The 23785-nt window shown below is 53.3% G+C and overlaps 3 protein-coding genes across 6 annotated transcripts; all 3 read right to left on the bottom strand.

Annotated features, from left to right (window-relative positions):
* Window positions 1-3059: 3059 nt before the first annotated feature.
* LOC131816380 (membrane primary amine oxidase) lies at window positions 3060-9730 on the bottom strand. Of its 2 annotated transcripts, none has more exons than XM_059149063.1 (4): window positions 7980-9730; window positions 6367-6652; window positions 5836-5965; window positions 3060-4832 (listed from the first exon to the last, which is right to left on the bottom strand). In XM_059149063.1, exons 1-4 carry the CDS (start codon window positions 9577-9579, stop codon window positions 4557-4559), a joined length of 2292 nt encoding a protein of 763 aa, XP_059005046.1. In that variant the 5' UTR covers window positions 9580-9730; the 3' UTR covers window positions 3060-4556. The 2 variants fall into 2 exon arrangements, 1 of the variants encoding a protein (XP_059005046.1); XR_009348033.1 differs by having other exon boundaries at window positions 4694-4832; window positions 5836-6015.
* Window positions 9731-10266: 536 nt separating this feature from the next.
* On the bottom strand, window positions 10267-15828 carry AOC2 (amine oxidase copper containing 2). Of its 2 annotated transcripts, XM_059148568.1 has the most exons (4): window positions 13765-15828; window positions 11609-11894; window positions 11241-11370; window positions 10267-10912 (listed from the first exon to the last, which is right to left on the bottom strand). In XM_059148568.1, the coding sequence occupies exons 1-4, from the start codon at window positions 15350-15352 to the stop codon at window positions 10646-10648; spliced, it is 2271 nt and encodes a 756-aa protein (XP_059004551.1). In that variant the 5' UTR covers window positions 15353-15828; the 3' UTR covers window positions 10267-10645. The 2 variants fall into 2 exon arrangements, with proteins under 2 accessions (XP_059004551.1, XP_059004552.1); XM_059148569.1 differs by lacking the exon at window positions 10267-10912 and having other exon boundaries at window positions 11246-11488.
* Window positions 15829-16742: 914 nt separating this feature from the next.
* PSME3 (proteasome activator subunit 3) lies at window positions 16743-23585 on the bottom strand. 2 transcript variants are annotated; one of them, XM_059148571.1, is made up of 11 exons: window positions 23335-23585; window positions 22603-22635; window positions 22419-22481; window positions 22112-22216; window positions 20952-21000; window positions 20289-20401; window positions 19984-20052; window positions 19761-19828; window positions 19607-19661; window positions 19397-19483; window positions 16743-18511 (listed from the first exon to the last, which is right to left on the bottom strand). In XM_059148571.1, exons 1-11 carry the CDS (start codon window positions 23374-23376, stop codon window positions 18431-18433), a joined length of 765 nt encoding a protein of 254 aa, XP_059004554.1. In that variant the 5' UTR covers window positions 23377-23585; the 3' UTR covers window positions 16743-18430. The 2 variants fall into 2 exon arrangements, with proteins under 2 accessions (XP_059004554.1, XP_059004553.1); XM_059148570.1 differs by lacking the exon at window positions 23335-23585 and adding an exon at window positions 22738-22864.
* Between the last annotated feature and the right edge of the window lie 200 nt (window positions 23586-23785).

Here is a 23785-nt window from a genome sequence, read left to right on the forward strand (position 1 = left end):
CGGCCTCTGTGGCTGCGGGCCAGCAGAGGGAGGGCAGTGGGTGGAGGAGTGACTGCGGGAGGACACTCCTTGGAGGAAGGAGTTTTTGCAAAGCCACAGGCAGAGCAAAGACCTCCCCCCGCCCAGGAGATTCAGGGTCCCTGTGGAAGGCTTGGCAAGATGAGAGTGGAGAAGAACCAGTCAAAAAAGAGGGAGGGAAAATACAAGCAGAAGAGTGGATGGATAATGGAAGGAGAACCTTCTAGAAAGAGCCTGAAGGGCGGGGCTCCCCTTTAACCAGATAAAGAGGCTGTGGAATTACTGAGCCCATCCTCATGGCCAAACCCCAGTCAAAGATGCTATCAGGGGTAGGCAAGGTACTTTCTCTTTTATGGGGGTTTAATTTAATTTTTATGGGGGTTTAATTTTCAAACCCACTTTGCACCATTTAAAGTCTACAGGGATGATCTAACCAATTATCACATAACCATACCAACTTCAGAAGAGCCTGATTGTTGGGTGGGATTTTTCTTCAGCAACTGACTTTCCCAAGTGATCCCATTAAATGAACTATAATGTTCTTCCATTCAGGAGGTAATGCGCTGCTTGGAGAAAGCCCAGTCAGGGGCCAGAGATCCCACCTCTCTTTCCCAGCAACCTCAGCAGAAGGTGGGAGGAGGGAGGAACCCAGATGTGGGATTCTGATGGGGGCTCTCTGAAACAGGAGGCCAGACTCCCCAGAGGAGTCCTCCCCCGGGCCTTGGGGCCTGAAATGATGTCCAGGCCACCATCAGTTCTTACTTCTGACTCACTGCCCAAGGCCAGGTCTTCTGTCAACTCCTTTCTTTGTATCTGGGCAAGAGGGAATGTCCTGAAAGGCAAATCTGACTCTTCTTACTCTCTTGCCCCAAATCCTTTCATGGTTCCACATTTTTCTTTAGGGCTTGTAGGAACATGCCTCATCTGTCCCCTGCTTGTCCCTCCAGGCTCTCCTTATAGCCCACATGCCTGACAATGAACTTGGGTACTTCAATGGTGCTGCTTTGTTACCTCTTGGCCTTTGATCATGCTGTTTCCCCAGCCTGGAAAGTTCTCTCCACTGTCCTCCTTGTCCCCAGTTTAGACATTTTGTCCCACAGGAAGCCTTCCCCAGCCCTTAGGATTAGACTCTGCTCTTGGCTTCCTCCCCTCTCCTTGCAGTCATGACTGCAACTGTCCTTTACTAGCCTCGCTCCTCCGAGGACAAAACCTGTGTGTCTTTTTTTTTTTTTTTTTTAAGATTTTATTTATTTATTTGACAGAGAGAGATCACAAGTAGGTAGAGAGAGAGAGGAGGAAGCAGGCTCCCCACCGAGCAGAGAGCCCGATGCGGGGCTCGATCCCAGGACTCTGGGATCTGACCTGAGCAGAAGGCAGAGGCTTTAACCCACTGAGCCACCCAGGCGCCCCCAAAACCTGTGTGTCTTATTCACTAATGTATCCTTGTGCCTCGTGTGGGCCTGGTCCTTAGAAGGCACGCTGTACATCTTTGCTAATGCATGAAGGAATCCTCTTTAACTTGGGGCTGGAACCCTTCCCAGGGGAAAGCAGAGGCAGGAGAATACATGTTGTGCCCCTTCCAGAGCATTCTAGTGTCTGTGTTCCTAGAGAAGTCCCAGCTATGCCCTCTGAGCTAAGCCTGAGGCTCCCCTTGTCCAGCTTCTCTTAGAGCAAGGAGCCCATGACCTAAAGAGTCTAGCTTTGTGGGCACTGGTTCCTTCAGAACTTAACATGCTTGGTGAGTATACACTCTTGTCACTGGGTCACAAACACGAGGCCAACACTTAAAGCTGGCCTCAGTGGTCGAAGGAAGAGACTGGGTTGGGGAAGGGGGCTGGGGGTCCACCTTGCAGCCCTCCTGACCCCAGCTGGGCAGGTGTTCTAACAGTCCACATGTCCCTCCTGCCTCCTCTCATTTGAGGCTGGGGCAGGAGTGGTAGTCCCCCTGGGGAGACGTAGAGACACAATCACACACAGTCACATTTTCCGACAAAAGCTGGTGAGCATTCATGTGCTTTGGTGTGGACATGGGGTTCAAGGTCATGAGATTCACATGGGAAGGAGTGGGGCGGACACCAGCATTCCGTCTCTCCATTTCCCCCAGCTTCCCCCGGCACTGACTGCCCTGCGGCTGGCCGTAAGAAGGAGCCACACGAGGTGGAAAATGGATCTGCATGTAATAGAGAAACTACTCAGGTCAGGGAGAGAGGAAATACAAAGTCAGCGTTCGAGTCACAGCTGGCCATGGCATCCATCGCTTTTCTACTCTGTCCCAGTCTCCAGTCCCTCCTCTCCCTCAGTCTGTTCTGTCCCTTCTGCTTCCTGCCCAGGCCATGCCGTAACTGAACTGCCCCGTTCTCCTTACTCCAGTGTTCCTCCCTGGAAGGATCCTAGTTTGGATCCTAGTTTCTCTCCAGCTCTCTGACTTGTCCCCATCCACTGTTTCATTGACCCCCAGGTGAGCTTGGGCTTGGAGCAGCTCAGAAGGGAGCAGAAACTTCTGTGACCTACCTAGGATCTCCTTCTGGTCGGGAGCGGAGTGGAATCCCAAATCCTTTTCCAACACGTCACTTCCTGACCTGGCCCAGACTCCCAGCAAAGCAGAAGTCCCCTCTCTCCATTGCTCCCTGTTGTCTCTGATTTTAAGAGACGCCAAGAGGAAACGAGAGAGAGAGAGAGAGAGAGAGAGAGAGACAGAGATGGAGACAGGGAGCAAGAGAGCACAACCGAGGCTTAACATTGTCTTCAGGGATGGACAGGGGTAGGAGAAAGGGCAGAGAAGTTGTCAGAGGCTGCATCCGTTTCTCTGGGTCTCAGAAACTTGACCAAATTGAGTCCCTGGGTCCATATCCTCATTCCCTTTACCTCACCCCTACCATCACCCCTTCCTAAAAGACTTGTCAATAACAAAATAACAAACAAAGTCGGGTCCTGTTTGGGCCCGTTTTTTGTTTTTTTTTTTTGTTTTTTTTTGTTTTGTTTTTTAATTTATTTTGAACAAGGAATACAGTCACATGGCTCAAAATTCAAAATATACAAAAGGGTATAGAATGCTAAGTACCCTCCCTCCCCCACCCCGCCTCCCAGTTCCCTTCTGCAAAAAACAACCAGTTATCACTGGTTTCTTCTGAATATGCATATATAAGTAAATATGTACTTATAGTTTCCTCCTTTCTACCACACGAGGGAGAAGGGCGCCACCCACACTTCCGTGCCTTGCCGTTTCACTGGAACATCACTCCCTATTAGTACACACAGAGAGAGCCTTCTTGTTAGAGCTGCACAGCACTGTGTTGTAAGACCATGAGGCAATTTAGTTCATCAGTCCTCTGGGAAAGGATGTTTCTCTGGTTTGCAATCTCTCACTTTGGGCACACCCACCCCTCACCCAGGTCCCCTGAGAGACAGTGGCGTGGTGGGAGCCACTCCCCATTTCCTTGGCATGGCTACAAGTGGTGGCTCCTGGAGATCCAAGGTCTCACTGCTTCCCACCCTTGGCGCCCACGTGCCGTCAGGGTCTGCTGCTGGAGTACATGGGCTCATTCACACCCCTGGCATGAATGACCACTCCTCAATACCCCAGTGCCCACAGATCCGCCTCAAGTGCTCCCTTGAGCTGTTGCTGTGTGGCCCTCCTTTGCCAGAGGGTGCAAAGCAGGTGAATACAAAGGGGACGGAGAGAATTGCCAGGGAGAGAACTTCCGGGACCCACAGCCTGCCCCGGGACAGGGGTGGGGACCACTCTGCCTCCAGTTGTGACAGACACAGGGGGACAGACGGGGCTGTCCTCTGAAACTAGCTGTCCTCTGCATTCTGAGACTTCCATGGACAGAGAGCCAGGAGAAGAGACCTACGTTAGAAATAAAGACTAGGGGAGCATGAGGACAGAGGAACGTCCTCCCAGGGCTGGGAGAGAAATCCCAGGCTATAAGAACAAGTAGGAACAGGAAGAGGAGGCAGTGGGCGGGGGAAGGGAGAGGGTGAGGAGGGTAAGAGGAATGTGGGCTAAAGAACTCCTTCTAGCTCATCCTTGGAGGTGTTGGCCTGGCAGGAACCCTGCCCTGGGGCTTCAAGGGGACTATCCCAGGGTTTCTAGAGCAGTATTCCCAGTGCAACAACACCATCCTCACTCCCCAAGGGAGGAAGCGAGGAGGCTCGGAGATGGGTTAAAAAGATTTGGGAAAACCAGAAAGCAAAAAAAACAGGAGTCTTCTGGGAAAAGCTTGGCCATCCGTCCGGGCATCAGCTGGCCATTCTTCTCTTTTGGGACAGGAACCCAGCAGGTCTGGGGTCAACAAAGCTCAGGCGCATCTCTGCCCCTCCCCCTGTGCCAGGCATCACAGGCTCAGGATGCTCCCAGGAGGGAGGGGGTGTCAGGGAGGGCCATAGAGAGGGAGCCTGGGGGGAAGGGGAGGCGGGGAGCTTCCAGGTGGAAGAAAGGAAAAGAGAGCATCAGGCCTCCTGGCCCAGCGCCCACTGCTCCTTTCCCCACAGCCTGGCCCTGGGGTCCCTGGCACACTCCCCATCCCGGGGACCCCTTAGTTGTGGGAGAAGCCCCCGTGGGAGAAGGCGGGGAGGTCTGGGGCACAGGCAGCAGCCTGGGGAAGGCAAGCCAGGGGGTTGACCTCGCAGGCCCCGGCATCCTGGTCCTCCTGGAAATAGACAGAGTCCGCAGACTCGAAGGAGGGGTCCTGGTCAAAGAAGTTGTAGGGTCGGAGGAAGAAGCCCACGCCGTTCCCCACAGTCACCGTGTTGGGAACGTCTTCCGCATGTGGGATGTGCAGGAAACCAGCTGTCACCCAGGCCACCAGGTCCTGGCAGAGGAGAAGAAAGAGGATCCTGAGGCCTGGCTTCGTGAGGGACAGGCCTGCCTCCTACAGCAGCCGTGGATGTGAGGATTTAGCTCACTAGCCCACTTTCCCTAAAAAGGATCTTAAGTCTTTTTTTTTTTTTTTTTTAAAGAAGGCGCCACACCCAGCGTGGAGCCCAACAGTGGAGACCAGCGTGGGCCTTGAACTCACAATGCTGAGATCAAGACCTGAGCTGAGAAAGGATCTTAAGTCTTTTTTTTTTTTTTTTTTTTTTAAAGATTTTATTTATTTATTTGACAGAGAGAGATCACAAGTAGGCAGAGAGGCAGACAGAGAGAGGAGGAAGCAGGCTCCCCACTGAGCAGAGAGCCCGATGCGGGACTCGATCCCAGGACCCTGAGATCATGACCTGAGCCGAAGGCAGCGGCTTAATCCACTGAGCCACCCAGGCGCCCCAGGATCTTAAGTCTTTAAGCAGTTTGTCCTACCTGCCCAGGAGTCAAAGCCTCAGTCAGTTTCATATTGGGAGAAACCCCTCCTCCCTGTCCCAGCCCGAGCCCTCTACCTCTGACATCTCCCATCCCAGCGCCGATGGCTAACCCACCCCAGAGGGAGGACACCCACAGGCGATTTCAGCTCACCTGTCCCTCACTCTCCCCCACCCCATCTATGACTGAGATGAGGATGGAGCCGGGAGATCAGGGTTGAAGAGGCAGAAAAGGCTGACATTCATAAATGAATCCCTCAGAAGTCAAGCCAGATACGAGCAAAGGGTTAGACACAAGAGAGCCTGCCTTTCAGCCCTCCTGGAGCCCTGGGGCCTCGGCCAGTGTCTCAGCAAATGAGCTCCCAGCTTGGGAAGTCTCCCTCAGCAGGTAAAGATGCAGGAAGGCAGGAGTCAGCTCTAGGCCTTGGGAGGCCAGACGGTGTCGGGGAACTACAGAGGAGGTGGGGTTCATCTCTGTGCCCTGGTCTCCCTCCCAGGACCCTCCCGGGGGGAGCTGACCTCTCCAGCAATGGTCTCATTGTTGATGAAGTCAGTGAACTCCACGGTGGGGGCCCAAGGGTCGTTCTGATTGTAGATGCTGGTGCTGCTGCGCTCCTCTTCCTTCCGCTGGGTCACGGCCAGCTCGTACCTAGGGAGGCACTGGTCAGGCCTCCACGGTCACTAACCCCGTCCTGCTGCCTGATTATGATGATGGAAGGGAGCTGAGTGCATGGACCCCGGGCTTCCCGTCTCATTCACACAATGACTCTGGTGACCCCCGGGATGGGTAGGCCAACCTCTTTCCACACCCTTCTGTTCGTTCCCCGGCCATCTCATAGGATGGCCTCTCCCCACACCCAGAATGGGGAAGGGTTCTCCCGCCCGGGCCTTCACCCGGCACCGAGAACACATGCCCAGAGCTTGCGTTTCGATAACTGGGAAACCCTAACGCAGCTCTCACCTCTGCTCCAGTACGGTTTGAACCGAGCTCCCAACACGCCCTTCCCTCTCATTCCTCCCCCAGCTTCTCTCTGACACCCTATCACTCACCTCCCCCAGCTGAAGGCTCTCTCCAAGGAGCTGTTCTGGGGCAGCGGCTCCCCCGCAAAGCTGAGCACCTGGATGCGGTAGCCCCGCGGGTGACCCCACTTGTTGCTGTGGTTGCTGGCCAGGTACACGTAGCGGGGCCGGGCGCCTCCCAGGGGGAAGGAGGCCTGCTCCTCGGTCTCCAGCAGCTTCCGGGTCACCTGCAGCCTCTGCACCTGGTGCTCGGGGCTCCAGGGGACCGCCGTGGGGACATAGGTCATGTCCTCAGCCCAGACCCAGTTCTCTAGTCCTGTAGGGGAGGGATGGAGGTGGGGGGGAGGGAGGGTCAGTCATGCAGCTGCCCTGTTGCCTCTGGACTCTGTCCCCTCCCCGCCACTCACCACCTCAGAGTGGGGCCAAGGAGAAACCCAGGATGGAGTGTGACCCTGCTTCCTTCCTCCTCCCCAGGAAACCTCTGGTCTTTCAGCCAAAGCTATTGACCTATAAAGTATTTCTTCAGGGACTAATTCACTAACCCTTCACACTGGAGAGGACCAGGCTCAGCCCTGGGAGGCACAGGGGAGTGAAACCCCATCCCCTTCCTCCGGCTCTCACGGAGGCTGTGGAAGGTAAAGCCCTGAAAGGCGGCCAGTGTGAGAGGAGCACATTCAAGGTCCAAGGTCACAGGAATACAGGTGCAGGCAGGAAAAGGGGGCCTTCCTGGGTGCCTTTCAGGCTTGAAAGATGACCCAGCTGGGTGTTCTAGGAGGGGGCGACACAGGAGCAAAAGCAGGAAGCCTGACTGACCTGTGGCGCTCCGGGGACAGGGAAGGGTGTGGGCCTGGCTAAGGCCACACTGGAGTGGGGGGTGGGGGAGCTGAAGGGCAGGCTGGAGCTGCGCTCTGAGGGGAAGGGCCTTCTAGGAAAGTTGGAGCCAGACGGGGCAGCAAGCTGGCAGGGCGGGCAGGTGGCCCCTGGATCTGAGAGGGAGAAGAGTGGAAGGGGCAGAGAGAAGGCTGGCCCAGCAAGGCTTTGACTCATCTCCGACAGACCAGAATAAAATGGGTGGTGGACTCAAAGCGAGGAGACGGACTCCAAGACATCATGTGTGTCTCTGTGTGACCACCAACCCCAGGAGCTATCGGAACATCCCACAGCACCCACTTTACTGCCTTGTATTTAAGGGTATGGTACCCAGAAAAAGGGGGGCTCACTCCCAAAGGAAATGTATAACCTGGGGCTATACGACCAGTGTGCGTGTGCCAGGAACTCGGCAAGAGGCAAACAGGTCCTCCAAAACCTCGGCGCCACAGGCCAGACACAGAGGAATGAACTATGAAACATGGCCGCCTCCCTGAAGTGGGGCCTCTGTGGGAACAAGAGGGGGACGAGGGCAAAGCGGATCTTGTGAGCCCAGATCCGTCCTCCTCCCCGAGCTTTGCCATTTCGCAAGATTTTCTGATGAGGTCATGTGGAGGGGAAGGGTGGCAGCTCTGTACCCAGCCAGTGAGCTGGGAGCAAAAGAAAATGCAGCAGCCAACCTTCCCGCTCAACTCGTCCTTCCTGGATAACGTCCACAACCCCCAAAGCAAAGAGATACCTTTTTGGGAGTCCTTGCTTCCCCAGGGATGCCTTACCTCCTACATCCAGATCCACCTTGAAGTGCGCGCTGTGGGTGTGGACCGTGCCCAGCGTGTGCTCCCCAACCCGGTTCCCGTACCTTCGGGCGGCACCAAAGAGGAAGGCTGAGCTGATGTAGCCGGTGGCGTGGAGTCGGACCTCTATGGCCCCGTTGGGGTGGAAGACCATATCCCACACGTAGTCATAGTTGAGCATGGTCGACACAGATCTGACCACCAGCACTGTCTCTGCAAGGCCCCCAAAATAGTGGGAGTAGAAATTTGAGTGATGTCGCCTCAGGGGGAGGCCCTGGTTCTGTTCAAATACGCAAATGGCATCGCGTATTGTCTTGGGGGTGTGTGATTCCAGAAGGAGGTGCCAGTCCACGTAGGTGGCCCCGTAGGGGCAATCCACCCCCTGGGTCAGGGGGGTGGAGTACTTGCCCATGCCAAAGCCGCCGTCCATATAGCGGGTCAGCATTGCTGCAGGGGAATTTCCACCATAGACAGCCAAGGCCTCCTGGAGGCTGATCTCATAAGCTAGTCGTTCTCCCTGGAAGCGAATGTCAAAGATCCTGGGGCCACTGAAAACTCCAACACCAAAGGAGAAAGTCCACAATGAGGAGGTCACTCGACTCCCCTGGACACCGAAGCGGGGGCCCTGGGGATAGAACTGCAGAGGCGGCGGCGGACCGGGGGGCCCCTGGGGCTTGAGGGACCAGGACCCACCTGTGCCATTGTCAGGGACCAGCACCACATTCACCAGGCCTGCCTCAAACTGGTCCTCCAGCTGGGCCAAACTCTCATAGTAGCGGCCTTGAAAGAACACCTTCTGGATGGTCCAGCGGGCAGGGTCCAGAGCCTTGTGGTCTACCAGCAACTCCAACCCCACGGGGTGCAGGAAAAACCCGGCCCCCGAGATGTTGTAGTAGAGGCCAAACCAGGTGGCCCGGTCCCCTGACTGTAGACCTCGGGGAGCCGTGGTCATCGTCACCAGGTTCTGTCCTTGGCGCTGGTAGAAGCAGCAGTGGTGGAGGAGGCCAGCAGCCTGGGGCAGCTCTCTGTCGAAGATCAGCCGGTCTATGTCCAGGTACTCTTGGAGCAACACGGGGCGGCGGTGGTAGGGGATGGGGCCCCCGTAACGCTCCACCGTCACATCCCGCAGGTAGGAGGGCCGTGGCAGTGGCCCCACCACCAGCTCACTCACGTTGGGCTGAGGCTGTCCGCCGAAGAAGACGATGGCCAGTGCCTCCCGGGCAGGTGGGGGGCTCCCCCTGTCCAGATGGGCCAGGGCGGCGGCCTTGGGGGGCAGGTGCAGCTCCACCGAGAAGATACAGTTGTCTGAGGGGCGGGCATGGGCTGCATCCACCAGGCCTAGCCCTAGCTGCTGGGTCAGGAAGCTCATCACAGCTGTCAGCTCCTCTCGGCTCAGGTCTGCAAACAGCTGGCTCTGGCCGGGGTGTGTCCAGGGCTGGGTGCTGGGGGACACGGAGGGACAGTGAGGAGCTTGGCCAGGTTCACCCCCATCTCCTCCCCTGCCGGCTAGTAGGACACACACCAAGGCAAAAATGGTGATGACGGCTAGAGCGAGGAGCACCAGAGTGGTCTTCTGGTTCATTGTCCGTGAACCAGAGTAGAGATGTGTGTTCTCAGGTCAGCAGAGTGAGATCTCTCTTATCCTATATGGAGGGGAGGCGGGGGGTGGGGGGCCTCTTGGACTCTGGCTGAGGTTCCCAGTGTTCAGCCGCTCAGGATACTGAGGGTGGGGAGAGTGGGAAGGACACGGGAAGGCTGGGGAGGGGGCGGGGCAGGCCAGGCTTGGGGGGCGGGCCTGAAGCAGGACGGCAGTGATTTCCACAGACCTTACATGGCTTTGTCTTCCAGGCTACAAATCAGACTCAGCTCTCTGGGTCAGGGTTGGAACTGGGGAGAGCTGGGGGAGGCAGCAGGAGAGGGGGTTTAAAAATAATGCAACTGACCAGTTGAGCCTGGAGAAGCAGCACCGGTAAGGAGCTGGGTCTGTGCAGAGCAGCCCCTTGTCCCCCTTGCCCAGGCTTCTTCCTCCAACCCCCACCTTCCAGGGCCAGATGTTCCCTTTCCTGTAACTTGGAACTATTGTTCTGCTTCCAAGGAAACCCCCCACCCCCAGCCCTGCAGCTTCCCAAGCGGCATTCCTTGGCCTGGTCTGTCCCTCTTGCCCTCTCTTCTTCCCTTGCTAATTTCCTTGGCCAGAGTCCTTAATATTCTCCGGGGGATTCTAGATACTTCCAAAGTCAAATAGAAAAAACACGAGCAATAAAAAAAATCTTGTAGTACCTTTTATTATAAATCACACACACCATCTATTTTTACATAATTCTATCTATTCTTCCATTCCAATGCACATGCATAAAGAAACGTCTGGTTTGATGCTCACCAGATGTGAACACTAGCTATTTCTGAGTGGTAGAATTTGTGGTGTTTCGCTTGAACTTTTTAATAATCATATCATTTGTATACATCCATCATTTAAACAAGATGAACTGGAAATAAGAATTAACAGAAGGGATACATAGGGGTTCAGTGTGGGAGACTCTTTCCTAACGAATGTTAAGAGGATAGAAATCAAGGGAGCAGGAAGTGGGAACAGAGAAAGGTACAAATGTCTCAGCAACTCCCCTCCCTGTCCCACTACACCCTTGGGGCTACAAGTCCTGGTAAAAGAAAGGGGGCAGGTCTGGGACACAGGCCGCCAGATTGGGGATGCAGGCCACGGGGTTGACATTGCAGAGCCCAGCATCCTGGCCCTTCTCAAAGTAGACGCTGCCAGGGGAGAAGATGGAGGGATCTTCATCAAAGAAGTTATAGGGTCGGAGCAAGAAGCCAACTCTGTTTCCTAGAGTCACTGTATTGGGGACATCCTCAGCATGGGGGATATGCAGGAAGCTGGCTGTAACCCAAGCCACCAGGTCCTGCGGGAAGAGGGAGAGGCTGAGACTTTGGGGAGGCGAAACCCAGAGACCCACCCCTCCTCAGCCACAATCCCCAACCTCTAGCCTCCGCCTCACTTCCACCTCCACCCAGCCCCAGGTCCACATAGCTGGCAGGGTGACCTTGTGAGAAGCTCCGTAGGGTGTTCACTGTCCCCTGGGCTAATCTCACCTCAAGAGGGATGACCTGCATTGGCCCCTGAATCGGAGAACTGGAAACCTACCATTCCCTCCAACCTACGGTCAGGGGCTGGGCAGCCAAGACGTCAGGCTTCAGTTGCCCTTCTCCTCTGCCTCTAGGGCTACCAACCTCTCCTAAGAGGGTCTCATTGTTGATGAAGTCAGCAAAGGCCATAGTGGGGGTCCAGATGTCATTCTGGTAATAGATGCTGCTGCTCTGTGACTCCTCCTCCTTCCTCCGGGTCACCACGAGCTGGTATCTGACCAGGAATGTTGAAGGAAGGTGGTATCAGGAAATGTCAGGGGCCATTCTCGGCCTCGAAGTCCTTTGGACCAGGTTCTGTGGGACAGCATTTCCCATCCCATATCTACTTGGAGCTGAGGGGAGGCACAAGGGTGAATGGTAAACCAAGGGCAGTGAGTTGGGGTCTTCAAGAGCTGGGATCGGGGAAGAGGACCTGTCCTTCCCTACCACCCAGTGCCCAGAGCCCTCCTCACCTCCCCCAGCTGAGGGCCCTCTCCATGTCGCTCTCCAGGGGCATGTGTAGGCCGAGGGGGCTGTGGATCTGGATCCGGTACCCGCGCTGGTGACCCCAGGCATTAGTCTGGTTGCCAGCCAGATAAAGGTAGCGGGGAAGGGGCTCTCCCAAGGAAAAAGCTGTGAGGTCCTCCCTTCCGAGGACCTGCCGGGTGAGCTGTGGCCGCTGCAGGTGGTGCTCTGGACTCCAAGGGGCTGCCACAGGCTTAAACACCACATCTTCGGCTACCACCCAGTTTTTCAGCCCTGCCGGGGGAGGGGGGAGAGGAGTTCCACACCAGGTGAGAGAGTCCCTTGTCCTCCCCAAAGATGCCCGCTGCGCTGGCCTGACAAAGGGCGGCAGAGCTCGTCAGAGAGCACCGTGCTGGGAGCCAGAAGGCCTGGATTCGAGCGCTAGCCCATCCTCTTTGAACCTCACCCCTTTCAATACGGCTATGACCAGTCACAAGTAGCTAGTTCCATTTAAGAATTCAAGTTCCTCAGTCACACTGGCCACATAGGACGAGTGGCTAACACATCAGACAAGGCAGATGGAGAATATCCATCACCGCAGAGCTCTGTTAGCACCGGTCTACCCGGTAGATATTAGGCTGATTCTTTACTTTTCTCTCTCCATCTCTACAGCGGGCATAATAAAAGCTGTTCTGTGGCTGAGCTCTGCAAGTGGAAAAGCACACGCAGGTGGCTAGTTACATTCTTGGAACCATGAAAGAGAGATTTGTCTTGCAGGAGCTGCCTGGAAAAACCCAGTCTCCCTCCAGAGCACCCTGTATCTTCATCCCAGCTCTTGAAACTTTGCTTTCCACCTCCACAAGCTGGGGACCACTTTGATGTGTTGTTGTTTTTGTTTTTCTGGGACTAGATTGAGATCTTATATTGTCTGGAAGTTCCCTAGAACGCAATTGCACTTGTAACGTACACCCATCTTCCCCACTGGGTGTTGCTCTGCAGGTTTGGGGTGTCCATGCCTTTAAACAGGAATGATGGTGAAGGCCCCCAGCACCCTGCAGAGCGCGCCCTACTGAGGCCAGCACTTCTGCTGCCTGTCCCTCCAGCTCCACACTCCAGGGATCCAGGACCTGTGACTCAACTTCACTGCCTGAGACAAGGCTCTTTAATGCCAAAAGTGCTGAAGAGAAACTTCAAATTCAAGTCCTATTCCAAATATGTCAAAGAATAATTTAGGTAATAGGTTCATTTAGTCATTCTATTTTCTTAGTTCTCCTCCAACCCCAAACCGCATGTTTATGGTCTAGAGGGTAAGAAACCGTCTGACAAGAAGGATGCATGGTTACAGAGCATGATACCTGGGTAGCCACTTCTTGCCCCTTCTCCCCCACCCTCCTCAGCTTGGCGAGGGTCTGGTAGATTTCTGTTTTTTTGTTCTGTGATTTGATTAAATTCATTATTTTGCTCTTGACGAAAATCCATCAGGAGCAGGAAGTCCTCTCTCTGCTTTGAGCCCCACTTGAAAAACCCCTTTCTACACTTGCAGCAAGCCTACTGCATGCCTGCTATGTCACCAGAGGTCCGGCGGTGAGGACATGTTCTGGCAGGGGTAGGATGGCTCTCCCCAGGAGGACGGTGGGGCCACCATCCTATGTCCTGTTTTATGAAATCCTGTGAAGCAACCCTCACTAGCACCTCCCACCCCCGTGCCCCAGGACCACCTTTACGCTGAAAACCTCCTTAGGCTGCTTCCTACCTCTGCGCAGGCCCCTGCTTTCCCCTCCTTCACTGTCCCCCAGAATCAGGAAGAAAACTCAGAGCCCCAAATCCAGCCCCAATTGCTGGGGCAAATTCGCTAGCTGCAGAGGCAATCAAGACAAAGGCCGCCAGGCCTGGCCATTGCATTCAAGCCAAGTTTCACAACCACCCCTGCAAGGCGGAGGGGCTGGGTAATCAGGGCTGCGTAGGGCCACCCCTTCTACCTTCGGCCAGATACCCAGCACGCCCAGGATTTCAGGCTGACTGCAGCCGAATACGCTCCAATCAGCCCCTGCTCTGTTACCACAGTATGTTGTGCCGGCCTGCCCCTCTGCTGCTTCTGGCTCCATCTGGGGGTCTCCCTTCCCTCTGCTCCACCCCGAGCCTCAGTTCTCACCCGAGCACTCACCTGCCACGTCCAGGTCCAGCTTGAAGTGGAAGGCATGCGTGTGCACTGCCCCCAGCACTCGATCCCCCACACGGTTTCCGAAGAGGAGGCTCTCCTCACCCCCACTCAGGAAAGCTGTGTTGATATAGCCTGTGGCATGAACCCGCCCTTCCAGCGCCCCATTTGGGTGCAGTACAAAGTCCCAAATGTAGTCATAGTTGCCTACAGAGGACACAGACCTGACTACAAGGGCCGAGCCAGCCAAACCACCATAGAAATGACTCTCGAGGTGATTGTGGTGCCTCCGAAGGGGTAGTCCTTGTGCCTCCTCGAACACACACACAGCCCCTGGGAGCAGCTGGACTGCCCCTGTGCCCACTAATGTGTGGATGTCCACCATCGTAGACTGATAGGGGCAGTCAACACCCCGAACCAAGCCCCGGCTGTGACGGCCAAGTCCATAGCTGCTATCCAAGTACCTGGTCATCATTGTCTTGGGTGAATCGGCACCATAGACGGATACACACTCCTGGACACTGACTTCGTAGGCCACTCGCTCGCCCTTGAAGCGAATATCAAAAATCCTCATGCCACTGAACACCCCATGACCAAAGGTAAATGTCCAGAGGGAGGATGCCACCAGGTTCCCCTGCACGCTGTACTGGGAGCCCTGGGGTGAGAACTGAAGAGGGGGGAGAGGACCTGGGGAGGTCCTGGACTTCAAGGATGAAGCCCCATTTGGCAGGGGGAGAGGAACCCTAACCACTTCCAGGCGGCCAGCCTTAAACTCCCATTCCAACTGTCCCAAGTCTGCATAGTAGCGCCCAAGGTAGAAGACCCGTTGGACAGCCCAGCGGGCAGGGTCCAGGGCCCTGTGGTCCAGCAGCAGCTCCAGCCCCACCGGATGAAGGAAAATCCCAACACCTGAGATGTTATGGTAGAGGGCTATCCAGGTAGCACGGTCCCCTGAGCGCAAGCCACTAGGGGTGGCATGTAGAGGTGCCAAAGTGGAGCCATTGTAGTTTAAGACAGAAGCCAGAAAGCCTGGGGCTTTGGGTAGCTCCACCTCCTTCAGATGCTTCCACATCTGGGCAAACTCAGCTCCCAACATGGGGCGGCGGTGGTAGGGGAGGGGGCCCCCGTGACGCTCCACGGTCACATCCCGCAGGTAGGAGGGCCGTGGCAGCGGCCCCACCACCAGCTCACTCACGTTGGGCTGGGGCTGTCCGCCAAAGAAGACGATGGCCAGTGCCTCCCGGGCAGGTGGGGGGCTCCCCCTGTCCAGGTGGGCCAGGGCGGCAGCCTTGGGGGGCAGGTGCAGCTCCACCGAGAAGATGCAGTTGTCCGAGGGGCGGGCCTGGGCTGCATCCACCAGGCCTGGCCCTAGCTGCTGGGTCAGGAAGCTCGTCACAGCTGTCAGCTCCTCTCGGCTCAGGTCTGCAAACAGCTGGCTCTGGCCGGGGTGTGTCCAGGGCTGGGCGCTGGGGGACACGGAGGGGCAGCGGGGAGGCTGGCTGGAGCCACCTTGGCTGGTCAGCAAGACATAGGCCAGGGCAAAGATGGTAATGAGGGACAATGCCAGGAATACGAGCACTACCTTGAGATTCATGGTGAATGCGGAGAGCTAAGGAGAGTCCTACCAGCGGCTCCTTCCAGTTACTAACATCAAATCGGGGCTTATATTCAGTAGGATGGATAGGGATGGAGAAAACTCCACCCTGTGGGCTGGACAGGAAATTTCTGACCTTAATTTATATAATTCGGTTCCAATTTTCTGTTCCGTGGTTTGGCTCCAGGCACTCCTTCCACGTGCATAGGCTCTCCCCTGCCCCTGGGCTCCTGGCCGCCGCCCGACAGGAGTCCTGACTGCTGTCACTCAGACCAGACTAGAGGGCCATGTGGATTAACTCTAAACTCCACCTTGCACTCAGAACAGGTCTGAGGGAGAATGCAAACCTCAGACGCCCAGTTAAGTGCCGTGTGCTGCAGGCAGGCGCCAGAATTATCCATTTCCCTGCCTCCTCGCAAGGACCACCTGCCAATATTCCCACAACCCACAGCCCAGTTAAGTGCTTGGCCGGCTGCCAGAGGTAAAAGTATCAGGTCTCTTCTTGCTTGGTAAAAGTATCAGGTCTCTTCTAGCTAGTCGGAGGGAAAGGAAAGGTGAGCACCCGGGCTCAGCGGTCAGATCACTATGCTGTGGGACCTCAGAGGAGTTACTTCTCATGAATTTCACTGTCTTCACCCATAAGGGAGAAGTCACCTACCCCAGACTCATGAAAATTAAATATGCTCATTCACATAAAGCACTTAACAGAGCCCAACACTGGGGAGGCATTCAAAAATTGTTAGCTACTGCTACTGAGCTCTGAAACAGAATACAGCAGACGTTCCTCCGTTTCAGACCTTAAATCTCTTTTTGCAGAGAATCAGTGAGGGAATCACTGGGTATCAAAAGGCTACTCTGCAAGGTTGAAGTTGAGGAAGCTTTATTTCAGAGACAGCTAGAATCCTAGACGGCCCTCCCAAGTCATTGGAAAACCCAAAGCAGGAATCCCTGGCATCTCCTCAAGAAATTTAAGACACTATTCAGTGGGGAGAATTCATCGAAGGTCAAGAAAATGAGCCGGTAGGCTGTGCCTCAAACCAGGTGATCCCCCAGCCACGGAACTAGAGCAGCCTCTACTGGCAGTTCCTGGGTATCAACGGGCAGAGGGAGCAAGGCACTGCCATCTGGGCAGGTTAGACAGAAGCAGCTTAGCGGTTTGGGAAGAGCTAACCTTCACATAATTCAGACTGACCACAAATGAAGGACCCACCCCTGCCTCTTGGTAGGCAGAAGCCTCAGCCTTTCCACTATTTGAGAGAAAAGAGGCAGCTCAACTGGTATAAAAACACCCAATAGGGTGGCTGGAGGTGTACGTGGAGGTGGGGGGTCCCACAGGCACGCACCTGAGTGTGGGCATGTCCCTAGCCACCAAGAGCATCGCAACAGGGTCTGCAGCTTTAGAAAGAGGTCAAAGTACCTGCATTTTTAATAATTTCTTGACATGGTAAAAGAATTTTACATTACGATCCAAGGGTGATAGAGTGAGAAGGGGCAGCAGAATAATCCAACAAACAAAAAGGGAAACTGAGAAACACATGGTGGGGGGTGGGGGTTAGCTGGAAGGGATCTGGAGGGTAGGTAGGGACACTGCCCAACTAAAATGCAATTGGTTTGTTACTGAGTACTATTCATGGGAAGACAGCATCCTGACTCCTTCTCTATAGCATACCGGGAGTAAAAATGATGCAGCTGGGTGGAAATGTGGTTGGGGTTGAAGGCAAGAGGAAGACAGGGGAAGAATTAAAGTCAGAAACAGACACAGAGAGAGTCACTGGCAGGCTGACCGCAGATACAGACCCTCCAGTAGCGGCAGAATGAAAGTGGGGCTTTGTGGAGGGTTAGGAGAAAAGCTGTAACAAGTGAGAGCTCGGGAAGATTTGAGGAACAGGAGGCAACTCTTCTGTGGTTTTGACTTGCCCAGCGGATTTTCACATACACACAATGCATACACGCAGGTGTGTGCACGTACACACACATATACGCAGGTGCTGCTTTCCTTGGAAGCACAATACTATAAATAAGAGAACTATCTGTCCCACAGGAAAGCCCAACAGAAGCAGCAGTATCTGGCCTTCACAGCTGCAGACAACTCACCCCGATTTACAACTGGCCTAGAAGAGGCACCCAGGAGTCAGAGGACCAGCCTTTGCAGTAACGCCCCAAAAGACCCGAGTCGCAGAGGAAGGGGCCTTCCCCCAAATCCTCTGATTCTCATCTCTCCTCCAATTCATCAGCCTCTGGGCACCGAGAGGCTATATATACATAATAGCAGAACGATGGGCCCCGGTAGGTGAGGACTAAGACTACTATCAGCTTCTGAATGATGTGTGTGTGACAGAATTCATGGGATGGGGGTGACGGGACAACAACAGACGATGGGATGGAGAAATCATATAATGGAGTAGGAAGGCATGTGCGTGCATGTCTGTACGTATGTGTCTATCACACACATATATGTATGTGAAAATCCTAGGTATAAAAACATCTCAAGGAGCTAGGGACTTGGCAGAAGGCCTAAGGTGTTTCTTGTCATGATCAGGTTCAAGGTGGGATGTATGCAGATGGGAGACCCTAAGTTATCATCAGGGAAACTGGGGGGAGAATCCAATGTCCCACACAGTGGCAAGAGACACTAACCTGACATCAGAGAGGAGCTGGACAGCACCCCCCAACACCTAGCACTTTCCTTCCAGTTCCCTCAGCTTCTAATCAACTAGTCAACAGAAGGGGGGAAAAAAAACAACACAAAGCTCAAGACACAGAAGGGCGAGGGCAGGGAGAGAAAACACAAGTATTCTTGTGCCAACGTCCTGCACACACAAAGCTGGACTTCTCCAGAAATTAGGACATGTCGGGTGTGGGGCATTAGGGAAGGAAATAGAAGAGTTCCTGAGGCCTGAAAAAAGAGGTAAACACGTCACAGAACTACATGAGAGTTTCATTAGACTCTAACTAAAAACAGAGAGAGGTGGGATTACTATTTCCAGCCAGTTTCCCCATCACGATAGTCATGTAACAAACCAAGGCAATGTCGGTCTTGAGCCAGACTCACAGAGTCCCCTGGCCCTGGCCCTGGCCTCAGTACAGTGTCTCTGCATTGCTGCTCCGGGGCCGTTTGATCTTCTCGATATTTTTCAGGATCATGTCATGTAGAGTGACCTGGGAGAAGAGGCCAGGGAATCAAATTTGTTCCACCCCAACCTCCCAAAGAAACCAGATACCCCCCACAAAGCCCCAAGCAATCATATGCGGAATCCCAATCTCACTCACTGGAACCCCAGCTCAGGGATCCCAACACCAGGGGTCCCTGGGAGCTTCCCAGGCCCCAGGCGTCTAATAACAACTAACATTTCTTGAGCACCTATCATAACCAACAATTGGTACTGGGTCTTTCAACGTGTTACTCTATTTATTTATTTATTTATTTATTTTAAAAGATTTATTTATTTAAGAGAGAGTGCACGCATGCACATGAGTGAGGGGAGGGGCAGAGGGAGAGAACCTCAAGCAGACTCCGGGCTGACTGTGGAGCCCGATGCAGGGCTCAGTCCCACTATGCACGATCAAGCCTTGAGCTGAAATCACGAGTTGGATGCTTAACGAACTGCACTACCCAGGCACCCCTATTTCACTCATTTTTTAAAAACCATCTTTGTAAAAAACAAAACAAAACAAAAAACCCCATCTTCATGCCATAGATATGATGTTCCATCTTACAGATGAAAAAAACTGAAGTTTAAGGTTCAACAACTTGCTCAAGGCCAGATTACAGGAAGAATTGGCTCTGAACCCGAGCCTGTCTGACTCCACTGCCCACACCTTCACAACTACACTGCACAGCACTCCCTGCCATCCAGACAGAAAGGGAGATCCCCAGCCACACACTCTCAATGAGCTTCTAATTCTCAACACTCAGCTGATGAGAATTTACCCTCTTCATTTTATCCCACTCCATCCTCCATCTCAAACCCCAGGGAGCGGCAAGAGAATGAGAGCCAGGACAAACAGCCAGGGTGACTGAGGGCAGGGACCAAGGCTACTTACATACTGATTCCTTAGCTCTGATATGATGAGCCGAAGGCTGATATATTCTTTCTCATCAATCTCTGTCACGGTGCGACGATAGTCCTCCTGAAAGGAGGGAGGAAAAGCCTAGTCTCGAGGCCAGCCTGTCCGTAGGCAGCTCTTGCCGGGCAATGGCCACTCCTCCCTTTCCCTTCCACGTCCACCCTCAGACCCCAAACCCTTACTTACCACATGGGGATATTTAGCTATTTTAGAAACCAATTTGGCTCTTGTAATATAATATCTAAAAGGAGAGAGTAGAAAAGGAAGTTGCATGAGACCCTGGACAGTGCTTGCCATGTCACCAGCCCCCAATTCCTGGGCCAAGCCCAAGAAGTCCTACCTAGATATCTGGTCCAGATAAGATGCAGCTTCACTCTCAACAGTTCTTAGTTCTGCAACTGTCTCCTCCTAAAAAAACAAAACAAAACAAAAAACTCAGGTGTTGAGGTCAAGTCATTTCCATGTCATCCAAAGAGCAGACCAGGGGAAAACAAACAAAGCAGGTTGAAAAGGAGAGTAAGCCTTCTGAACCTTCCTCTCCAGTTTGTATGCAAGCACGTTACCTGAATGGATACCCCGAAGTTGTTCCCATCTTCTATCCTGGGAATCAAGAGCTGTACCCACATTTTGACCTGAAGGGTGAGAGGACCAATATGTACATATGAGGATCCTTGTTTTTTCTGCCAAAGCCATGAAGTATACAGCCCATGCTGCTAACTAGGACCAGATGCTGGGAGCAAGGGAGCCACGATACTTCATGTGCTAACTCCTCTATCATCTCCATACTTCCTGCCCCACATCCAACACTTTTCATAGTTCAAGCCAGGCTTTTTGGGATCAGCCCATAGGTCACTAGCCCCTGCCTCACCGTGTTGCATTTCTCAATCAGCAGCCGGATCTCAGGTTTCACTTTCTCAATAATGTCCACTAGTTGCTGGTTGCTTTTTAGCATCCCATTGGGCATCACGAACACCTTGGTTCCTGGCAGGGACATGAAGAAGGTCAAACGACTGGGGTGGAGGGCAGGACATTAACACCCCCACCCCCCACCTTTCTCTCTCCTTCCCCAGAGCCATGAGATGCTAGGACCTCTGCCTTTTATCTGCCACAATCCTACCTACAAACCATGACCCCACCAACAGAATCAAAAAAAGAAAATGTATGGATTAACAAATGAGTGTCTAAAGTATGCCAAAAGTCTGAATAACAGGAAATGATAATACGCTCTAAAGATTTAATGTACCAATGATTACTGAAGAGAAAATAATGTGGAACTTGGACTTCTGTGAAAAACCTGAAATGTGCAGCCACCTCCAACCTCTCTCCCTTGGCAGTCTGCACTAAGCAAAGCCCTCCCTGTTTACTGGGACATTAGGTTTTGGGTGCTAAATTATGACCACGTTTGGAGAACGTGGGAATGGGAACTCTGGAAAATCAAGTCTGATCTTATTTCCTGATCAGAGACTGCCAGATCAATCCCCCTGCTCAGGGCTGCAAACCAGGGAGTAGCTGTGGTAGGGCTGGCTCTTACCTTGGAAGGCCTCTTCACACTCATCCAACCTTCGCTTCTTGTAAGTGGGCTATGGATAGAGACAGGAATTAGCCTGCTCTTCACACCCATATCCCTATCACAAGTTCCCCTTCGGGTAACTTTGCCCCACAGGTTGTTTTAATTTATACACAATTTTCTAAGCACATACAGGGCTTTAAGGATAGATTCTTGCCACAAAGCAACTTACACTCTAGTTGGGAAGATCAACCTTTCAACTGACATATTAAGCACTTGGGGGGAGGGGATACTATAAACAACAGGAAAAATGAACCAGTCAATGCAGGGTGAGGATCATTAAGGGAATATGTACACATCTTCTGGTTCCACAAAGAAGCACAATATTCAATCAACAAACATGTGCTTAGCACCTATTATGTACCAGATATAGAACTAGGTGCTGGGGATACAAAGTTGATTACGACAGCTTCTGCTTTCCAGAATTGCAAGCTCTATCAATGAGACAGTAACTCAAACAACAATACAGTGTTATCACTGTTATTATAAAACGTGGTCATGTAACTTGACAAGCACTAGGTGCTAAAGATACCTAACAAAGACAGGGACTACAGTCCAATACACAATAAAAACTGCTCATCCTGTAACAATACTCAAGACACTGACACAGGGGCACATGAGGGGCTCAGCTGTTAAGCATCTGCCTTCGGCTCAGGTAATGATCCTAGGGTTCTGGGATCGAGCCCCGCATTGGGCTCTCTGCTTGGCAGGAAGCCTGCTTTTCCCTCTTCCACTCCCCCCACTTGTACTCCCTCTCTCACTGTATCTCCCTCTGTCAAAATAAATAAATAAAATCTTTAAAGGAAAAAGAAAAATAAGACACTGACATAGGTGAGAAAAATCTTGCTTAGAGCCACAGGGACAGACCAGACAACTGGAGGGAACCTGCAGCTATCAGTCTTATGTGGCACTCACTCTAGGCCAGAGTAGCATCAGGTTATACACTTCATGCTATAAATGAAAATCAGGGTCTAAAAGTGGTATACTGGAATCAGCATGTCTGTAAGAGCCCTCATTCCTAGATCCTAATGCCACTGTTTCCTCTGTACATGTTCAAATTGACTAGGAAGTAGAGAACAGAGAACTACTGCTTCAGAATACAAAGAAAAACGCAGGACACTCACACCGTCCAGTCCATCGTGGCTATTGGTGAGAAGAATGGGGTCAGGGACTGGGAGATTCATGTCTGAGTGGATCTGAGTTAGGTCATGGATGTTTAGGATTGGTTCCTGAAAGAGAGACACCCACCCCCAAAACAATATTAGTCTTTTCAAAATGAACAAAGAAGTATTTCATTTGAAGGGCAAGAAATAGAGTGTTTTACTGTACAAAACAAAATAGAAGCAACACATGATTTCTCCCATTTGACAGAAAGACCAGAGCCAAAAAAAGGAGGGAGGGTTTTGAAGAAAAGAAAAGGGTCTCTCTCACCTTCAAAAAACTATCGAGTTCTAACAACTTCTTTGGAAAAAAATTTGCCACCAAGTCTTCTGCCTGAATATGAAGGAAAATACACTTCAATTAATAACTGCGGGAAGGTCTCTCTCTATAGATCTCTTCTCTGGGAAATTCCGAACTATCAACCAACACTTATTTTTCTATTTATTGCACTCACCTCACTTGTGATCCGCTCCCTGAAAGAATCAACCTAAAATTAACAAAGAGAGCAATTCAGTAACAGCAAGTCAGTAGGTGGCAACAGGGGTACCAGCAGGATGGGAAAACCCAAATCCAGCTGTCTTCCCCTCACCTTATAATTGTAATGAGAAGCTGAGAGGCCCCCAGACTGCAAATACTTTATCTTTTTGAGGATCCATTTCTCCATCTCAGGAGAGGGAAGCGGGGCTTGAGAGTAGCACCCACCTGTCTTCCCTCTCACCCTCCCTCCCTGAGTCTGAAGCTGTCTGAATTTGAGAGCAAACAAAAGGCAGGTAGACAGGGGAGATATGAGCTCACAAACGTGCCAAGCCCCCATCCAGACCTAGCCTTGGATACCAAGCAGGTCTGACACCAAGGGTAGGGGCAGAGAGAGTAGCAGTAGCATCCGGAGGCGGGGAACGTTACGGAGCTGGGGGACTTCCAGCTGTCACTGGCCTAAAGTGCTGCGTCCACCACGTGTCTGCGGAGGTCTCACCGGGGCTCTCCACCACCAGACGTGGTTCAGAAGGCCACCCTTTATTATCCTCTCCCCCGATGCCATCTCCGGGAGTGGGGGGCTGGGCTGAGCTGAGCGGAAGCTCAGAGCTGGTGTCCCCAGGGAGACAAAGACGCCACGGGGAGTGGGAAGCCGGTCAGACTGCTTGGGGATCGAAGCGAGGGGTCAGGAGGCCCGGACCGGTGCCGCTACCTTGAGCTTCACTTCCTGATCCACCTTCAGCAACGAGGCCATGGCCGGGCCGGGCCGTGTCCGCTCCACAGGAGACCGGAGGCGCTGTGGGCTCCGGGGAGGGGATCAGAGGGACGGGAAGAATCTCGGCTGTTCTAGGGACGCGGCCGCCCTCGCTGGCTCACTCACTGCTCGCTCGCTCGCTCCCTCCCTCCGTGCCGTCCGCCCGCCCGCCTGCTGCCTGCTGCTTGCTCGCTCTCTCGCTCGCCCTCCCGGCTTTCGCCGCTCACGCCGGAAGTTACGTCACAGCCAATCGCCGGGACTCCGGAGAAGCGCACGTGCCCTGCGCAGCCGCGCTAGGGTCCAGCACTGGACGCTTGGGGCAGGACTCGTATCCCCTGGCTTCCTGTGCCGGGTAAGGGTGAAGTGGGAAGGAGGGTGGCAGAAGGTGGTTTGCTGAAAACTGAGCATT

The sequence above is a fragment of the Mustela lutreola genome, chromosome 15, assembly GCF_030435805.1.
Source record: "Mustela lutreola isolate mMusLut2 chromosome 15, mMusLut2.pri, whole genome shotgun sequence".
NCBI lineage: Eukaryota > Metazoa > Chordata > Mammalia > Carnivora > Mustelidae > Mustela > Mustela lutreola.

Bases quoted from the DNA above. Each gene is read 5' to 3' on its own strand.
- PSME3 (XM_059148570.1), bottom strand. From the start codon at position 22,812: ATGGAGAAATGGATCCTCAAAAAGATAAAGTATTTGCAGTCTGGGGGC. The intron at 22,217-22,418 runs GTGAGAGAGACC...TCTCTCTTTCAG, and splicing joins AACTCGATAGTTTTTTGAAG to GAACCAATCCTAAACATCCA. The intron at 20,053-20,288 runs GTGAGGCAGGGG...CTCACCCTTCAG, and splicing joins TGATTGAGAAATGCAACACG to GTCAAAATGTGGGTACAGCT.
- LOC131816380 (XM_059149063.1), bottom strand. From the start codon at position 9,579: ATGAACCAGAAGACCACTCTGGTGCTCCTCGCTCTAGCCGTCATCACC. The intron at 6,653-7,979 runs GTAAGGCATCCC...CCTCCCCTACAG, and splicing joins GGTGGATCTGGATGTAGGAG to GACTAGAGAACTGGGTCTGG. The intron at 4,833-5,835 runs GTCAGCTCCCCC...CTCCTCTGCCAG, and splicing joins ATGAGACCATTGCTGGAGAG to GACCTGGTGGCCTGGGTGAC.
- AOC2 (XM_059148568.1), bottom strand. From the start codon at position 15,352: ATGAATCTCAAGGTAGTGCTCGTATTCCTGGCATTGTCCCTCATTACC. The intron at 11,371-11,608 runs GTGAGGAGGGCT...ATTCCTGGTCAG, and splicing joins AGGGCCCTCAGCTGGGGGAG to ATACCAGCTCGTGGTGACCC. The intron at 10,913-11,240 runs GTTGGTAGCCCT...CTCTTCCCGCAG, and splicing joins ATGAGACCCTCTTAGGAGAG to GACCTGGTGGCTTGGGTTAC.